At 42.4% G+C, this 7500-nt stretch overlaps 1 protein-coding gene across 5 annotated transcripts in view; it reads right to left on the reverse strand.

The window, feature by feature from the left end:
• jakmip3 (Janus kinase and microtubule interacting protein 3) overlaps positions 1-7500 on the reverse strand; it is a 23736-nt gene that overhangs the window by 13422 nt on the left and 2814 nt on the right. For all 5 annotated transcript variants that reach the window (XM_084341930.1, XM_084341931.1, XM_084341929.1 and 2 more), the window contains exons 3-4: positions 3258-3500; positions 2388-2627 (exon numbers count right to left, since the gene is read on the reverse strand). In XM_084341930.1, the coding sequence (XP_084198056.1) occupies positions 2388-2627; positions 3258-3500 (483 nt within the window). The remainder of the gene's footprint in view (positions 1-2387; positions 2628-3257; positions 3501-7500) is intronic.

Here is a 7500-nt window from a genome sequence, read left to right on the forward strand (position 1 = left end):
ACCACGACTCAACACCACATCAGTAAAAGACCTTCAAGCGGTCTGCCCTGTTGTCATGGAGATGTAAATCCCTGCTGTGCTCAGCTGACGTTACAAGTCAAACCGAGCCGGGACAAGCCAGCACACGCGTGTAGAAAAGGTCTGTTTCATTAATTGACTGTTAACCTACACACTGTGTGACTAACTGCATCATGGGCCGGTACCTCCTCAAACACCGAGCCAACCCCTCTGGACTCTGTCACACACACACACACACACACACACACACACACACACACACACAGGTTATTACACCACCTGTAGAGGCTCGGCCAGTCACACTAGATAACAAGTAGATAACACACCAGAATACTTGAAGCAGCTGATTCAGTTAAAGTGCAGTGAGACTGACAGTGTTCAGTGTGTTCAGTGTGTGAGACTGTTTGTTGTACCAGTCTGTGTTTGACTCTCACTGTCTTTGTCCTGCTCCAGTCTGTGTGGCTCAGTCGCTCTCTCTGTTTTCTCATGTGTTCATGTTTATAATTGATTCATTCATCAGCTTTGTAGTGTGATGCCTCAGTAATACTGAAGAAAAGAAAAAAACTTTTTCTCATGTTTCAGTTGATTCTAGTCATCAGTGTCTGATGCTTGACATTTAGAGTTATTTTCTATACTTTTGTGAAAAAGAAAATATTTTTCCAAAGAAGGCTCATGCTCACATCTAGTGGTTTCAGCAGGTGTAACTCTCTCGCTAATTTTCAGTACATTTAAATGAGGATTCCTAGTTATTCAGGTTTTTATGCGGTCAAACAAACATAACTATTTAAACTTTTTTTTCCCTTTTTACACCAGTTACAATTTTCAATATGAGGTCTGCAAATCTTTCGTTTCAAAGAGTCTAATCTTACCACTTCAGTTTTGGCTTCAACTTTACCAGGTTTACAGTGATGGCCCTTTATGTATTTACTGCAGCTGGGAATCACTTAAATGTCAAACAAATTGACTCTGAAGATCATTTTAATTTTACAGAATAATTCTTATGGACAGCTGAAATAACTGATAAGCGCTACTGTAGTGTAATGCAGTGTGATGCAGTGTTATACAGTGTGATACAGTGTGATGCAGTGTGATACAGTGTAATGCAGTGTGGTACAGTTCTAAGTGCTTCTAACTGGACTTGTTTCAGTTTCTTGAAGACGTGTCACCTCTCTTTAGAGAAGCTTCTTCAGTTCTGAACGGAAGAACTGAAAACTGAAGAAGCTTCTCAGATGAGACGTGAAACGTCTTCAAGAAACCAAAAGTCCAGTTGCCTACAATATAGCACGTAGAATTACCATGACCTGGATGACTAAGAACCATCGTCAACAGTGTGATATAGTGTGATACAGTGTGATGCAATGTGATGCAGTGTGATACAGTGTGATATAGTGTGATACAGTGTGATGCAGTGTGATGCAGTGTGATACAGTGTGATACAGTGTGATGCAGTGTGATGCAGTGTGATATAGTGTGATGCAGTGTGATGCAGTGTGATACAGTGTGATACAGTGTGATGCAGTGTGATGCAGTGTGATATAGTGTGATGCAGTGTGATATAGTGTGATACAGTGTGATGTAGTGTGATGCAATGTGATGTAGTGTGATATAGTGTGATGCAGTGTGATGCAGTGTGATGCAGTGTGATATAGTGTGATACAGTGTGATGCAGCGTGATATAGTGTAATGCAGTGTGATATAGTGTGATGCAGTGTGATGCAGTGTGATACAGTGTGATATAGTGTGATGCAGTGTGATGTAGTGTGATATAGTGTGATGCAGTGTGATGCAGTGTGATATAGTGTGATGCAGTGTGATGCAGTGTGATGCAGTGTGATATAGTGTGATGCAGCGTGATATAGTGTAATGCAGTGTGATATAGTGTGATATAGTGTGATGCAGTGTGATACAGTGTGATATAGTGTGATGCAGTGTGATGTAGTGTGATATAGTGTGATGCAGTGTGATGCAGTGTGATGCAGTGTGATATAGTGTGATACAGTGTGATGCAGCGTGATATAGTGTAATGCAGTGTGATATAGTGTGATGCAGTGTGATGCAGTGTGATATAGTGTGCTACAGTGTAATGCAGTGTGATATAGTGTGATGCAGTGTGATGCAGTGTGATGCAGTGTGATATAGTGTGATGCAGTGTGATGCAGTGTGATATAGTGTGATGCAGTGTGATGCAGTGTGATATAGTGTGCTACAGTGTAATGCAGTGTGATATAGTGTGATGCAGTGTGATGCAGTGCGATATAGTGTGATGCAGTGTGATGCAGTGCGATATAGTGTGATACAGTGTGATACAGTGTAATGCAGTGTGATGCAGTGTGATATAGTGTGATGCAGTGTGATGCAGTGGCTCGTACCAGTCGACGGATCTCCCTCTCACAGTCTCTCTTCGTCTTGTTCAGCTCCTCCTGGTGTTGGTGATGAGCTGATCGTAGTTCAGCTGCTCGGGCCTGGCAGGCCTGCTGAGCCGATGTCAGAGCCTCCTCAGATGTCCTCTTTGCTCCACGCAGCTCCTGAACCTCCTGCTGAAGGCGACAGCGCTCCATGTCCCAGCTCCTCCTCGCTTCCTCCACCTCCACCAACAGGGCAGTCCTCACCTGAAGAATGTGAGGACAGAATGTTAAACACCTGAACAAAGACAAGAGGAGGAGGTGGGGTCACCTGAGGAAAACTGGTGCCAGTACTGCTCAAAGCACCAAACCACATGCTGTGGTCCTGGTCTCTGTTCCAGTCATCAGTTGTGGTCCTGGCCTCTATTCCAGTCTTCAGTTGTGGTACTGGTCTATGTTCCAGTCATCAGTTGTGGTCCTGGCCTCTGTTCCAGTCTTCAGTTGTGGTCCTGGCCTCTGTTCCTGTCATCAGTCGTGGTCCTGGTCTATGTTCCAGTCATCAGTTGTGGTCCTGGTCTACGTTCCAGTCATCAGTTGTGGTCCTGGTCTATGTTCCAGTCATCAGCTGTGTTTCTGGTCTGACAGGGTGTCTGGACTGAGACAGGATGTGTAGCTCAGATATTGCAGAGGAGACAGCTAAGGTGGTCTTGATCAGGATTCTCCTGGACTTCCTGAGGAAGAGGAGCTCCTGAAGCAGACCACAACTCACCTGAGGGATTATAGAGAGACAGCCAGACAAAGACAAAGACAAATACAAAGACAGACAGACAGGTGTACAGACAGACAGAAAGACAGACACAGACATACAGACAGACACAGACAGACAGGTGCGGTCACCTTGTCGGTGGATCCGTCCCTCAGCGTTGTTACCAGTCCGTTGAGACGTTGAATTTCTCCATCTTTGATCTTGATGACTCTCATCAGCTCCATCTCGTGTTGCCGTAGTAACGTCTCCCTGGTAACCGCTAGCTCCTTCTGCTTCTCCTCGTGGAGTTTAGTTTTCAGCTCCGTCACGGCAACCGTTGCTCTGTGATGCTCCGCCTTCACCTCCTGACTCTTCTCCCTCTCCAGACGACTCACCTGAGGATGGACAGGAAGTAGTACTCAGAGTAATGTGAAAGTTAACCCCAGTGCTATGGACGGTTAGCAAACATGTTCAGCTCAACAGCACGCAAGGGGTCAGTTCACTTTAAGTTCAGAATTTATCTTCACTAATTTAAACACTGACAGATGTTGTGCTATCCAGCCAATAATTAAACTACTGATAATTGATGCTCTGTCATAAGAAAGTAAACTGCAGTGTCTTTTTACATTTCTGCTGCTCCACACGTTTAATAGAAGTAGTAGAGTTTTCTTTCATGCAAGGAATCAGTTGTTTTTTTTTCAAACAAAGAAAGGTGCCAATTTACACAAATGGCAGATATCTCGGGAACAAAACTGTTTATGTTTTAATATCACCAGTTTATGGACTTGCAGTATATTTCAGATAATTTTTCAGCACTAGTATTTGACATTCAGCTACTGGAGCTGTGTATTTATGTTGCAAAGCAAAATACAGTCATTCATTTTAAAGGAAAACTTTCATTGTGTTTTTTTTCCATATTGCATATTGCAATACAAACAACTAATCAGTGCTGATAATACTCTCTGCTAATAGATGAAAGAGTGATGATAATACAGTACAAGCTTTGAACTCCTGAGATAGAGCTGAGTTATACGCAGACCGTCTGATAGAACGCTCTTTACAACCGGGAACAGCCTGACATTCCGAAACACCTCCATCCCGACACACCCCACTCCGTCACACCGCTGTTCCGAGTCTGACTTTCAACTTCCAATTACTTCCCAATATGGTTAGGGTTAGGGGTCAGGGTCAGGGGTACCACAATAGCCTTTTCGGAATAGCAGGGTCTTTAGAAAAAATGAGAAACCACGCCATTACGATGAATGGAAGTCTATTTTCGGAACAGCAGGGTTTTCGGAAAGGCGGGGTGTAACCTTTACAACCATAACAGACTTGAGACAAAAAATGACTTGTGAGAATCTCTGGTAGTACTTGTAGGAACACATGCATCTTGTCTCTGCTGTTGATCGAGGCCTTGTTCCCTGCCTTAACTTTCCTTTCTGCAGGCTGACTTTGTTTTTCCCAAAAGGCGTCTTGCAGTCTCTCCCACCTCCATCTGGCAAGAAGAACTTTATTTTCTTTTGTAATAAATCCATCAAATAGACGATTCTCTGATCCTCCCTGGCATCTACACCCATCTCCAGCAATCCCCCACCCCCACCCCCGCTTTTCTGCATGAAATTGACTGACACAAGTTTTCTGTGTGAAAATGTCCTGTGGTCCGTGGAACCACAGTACCCTCTAATGGTCAGTCCTGGTATGATTTGGACAAGATTCAAAAGGACTTAATCTAATACATTTTGGTTTGTTAACAAGTCAATGTTTAAAATATTCCCAATCATATTAAGTATTAGCCTAGAACTAAAAGAAATGTGTATAAGTGATTAGTTCTACGATATAATCAAGCGTGTTCAGATGTTTTGATCAAGTTTTATTCTTCTTTTGATTGTTAAAAGATTTAGGGATGCCATGTGAATTGTGATTGATAAGGAATACACATATTAAGCCATGGTGAAATTCTGGGAAAGGTGAAACACGATTTTGAAACATTTAAAATGTTAGTTTAGTTTTAGTTAGTTTCTGTGAGTTTTCACACTTGTTATCTACTCTGAGACAAAGCTGGCAGCCCGCCCACTTCAGGCCTGTTATCAGACTACATGATCATCACCCTCTGAGCTCTCTTACTCCTCTTGCTCTCTTGTAACTTTTTCTTGTAAGCACTCTCTTCTTTAATTTTCAGCCCTCTCCTTACTTACTTTTGCTTCATGCTTGCTTCAAGACAGTGATTCTCATCTTTATAATTTATATTGATTAATTTCTTTTAAGTCCTTCAACTTTTGTTGAAGTTTCTAACAGAACGAAGCCTAAGAACCACCACTCAAAGTGACAAAAGAAGACCATCATCCTTATTAAGGTCATCATCATTAATAAAGACATTGCAGTAACTGGCTGTTTCAGGAGGTGTGCAAGCGGTTTCCAACGAAAGAAAGACTTTGTGCCAAGCCAAACTGGCTCTGCCCCAATGCTCACGAGCGGTGCCATCCCACTGGGCATTGGATCAAGTTTGTCACTGGCTGGGTACTGGACGAGCTGTGCTCTTCTTACGACATCGGACCGAGGTCGTCACCCACTGGGTGCCGGACGAGCCGCGACATCCCTCCGGCTATTGGACCGAGACTGCCAGCCCACAGTTGAGCTACAAAACACTGGAGACGAAAGCCGCAGCCTGCTGACTCCACAACTCTCCAGATAAAGCAGGCTAACCATCACTCGTCCTGCTTTGATTCAGATCTTTTGAGCTTAAGAGAAATTCGGTCAGAGCTTTGTTAGTATCAAGATTATTCTCCCATCTGCACATATTTCACTCATAAACTCATTAGTTTAGTCATTACAGGCTCTGCATCTTTCTGTCACCTGTTATCATTTGTTTAAATTGCCATTTCATTTATTTACTCTGAATTATTTAGTCAATAAACATATTTAACCGTATGTCATTGTCTGTGCAGGTTTGTTTAAATGTGGAGAACCGAAGGAAACTGTGGAGAAGTCACTGCTTCAGTTATGAGATTGAATAAATTGATCTGAAATTGATTGGAACTGATCCAGGTTAGCCTCATCCAATCGAATTTGATTAATTCCCTCCGGATTAGTCAAAGAGATAAAAGAACGGAGGTGGTGCCCCATTTACAAGTGATTAATAAATTACATTCATTAGTAGAACCTCCTACATACTACAGCCAATACAAGTACTACTACAGTGAGTAATATTAGTACTGCAGTGAGTAGTGTTACCACTACAGTGAGTAGTATTAGTACTGCAGTGAGTAGTGTTAGTACTGCAGTGAGTAGTGTTACTACTACAGTGAGTGGTATTAGTACTACATTGAGTAGTATTAGTCCTGCAGGGAGTAGTGTTAGTACTGCAGAGAGTAGTATTAGTACTGCAGTGAGTAGTATTAGTACTACAGTGAGATAGTACTAGTACAACAGTGAGTAGTGTTAGTACTAAAGTGAGTAGTATTAGTACTGCAGTGAGTAGTATTAGTACTACAGTGAGTAGTGTGAGTACTGCAGTGAGTCGTGTTAGTACTGCAGTGAGTAGTGTAAGTTCTGCAGCGAGTAGTGTTAGTACTGCAGCGAGTAGTATTAGTACTGCAGTGAGTATTATTAGTACTGCAGTGAGTAGTGTTAGTACTACAGTGAGTAGTGTTAGTACTGCAGTGAGTATTATTAGTACTGCAGTGAGTAGTGTGAGTACTGCAGTGAGTAGTGTTAGTACTGCAGTGACTAGTATTAGTACTACAGTGTGTAGTATTAGTAATGCAGTGAGTAGTATTAGTACTGCAGTGAGTAGTGTTAGTACTACAGTTTGTAGTATTAGTACTGCAATGAGTAGTGTTAGTACTGCAGTGAGTAGTATTAGTACTGCAGTGAGTAGTGTTACTACTACAGTGAGTGGTATTAGTACTGCAGTGAGTAGTATTAGTCCTGCAGGGAGTAGTGTTAGTATTGCAGAGAGTAGTATTAGTACGGCAGTGAGTAGTATTAGTACTACAGTGAGTAGTATGAGTACTGCAGTGAGTCGTGTTAGTACTGCAGTGAGTAGTGTAAGTTCTGCAGCGAGTAGTGTTAGTACTGCAGCGAGTAGTATTAGTACTGCAGTGAGTCGTGTTAGTACTGCAGTGAGTAGTGTAAGTTCTGCAGCGAGTAGTGTTAGTACTGCAGCGAGTAGTATTAGTACTGCAGTGAGTATTATTAGTACTGCAGTGAGTAGTGTTAGTACTACAGTGAGTAGTGTTAGTACTGCAGTGAGTATTATTAGTACTGCAGTGAGTAGTGTGAGTACTGCAGTGAGTAGTGTTAGTACTGCAGTGACTAGTATTAGTACTACAGTGTGTAGTATTAGTAATGCAGTGAGTAGTATTAGTACTGCAGTGAGTAGTGTTAGTACTACAG

This window comes from Pagrus pagrus (genome assembly GCF_965226575.1).
Source record: "Pagrus pagrus genome assembly, chromosome: 21".
NCBI classification, from domain to species: Eukaryota; Metazoa; Chordata; class Actinopteri; order Spariformes; family Sparidae; genus Pagrus; species Pagrus pagrus.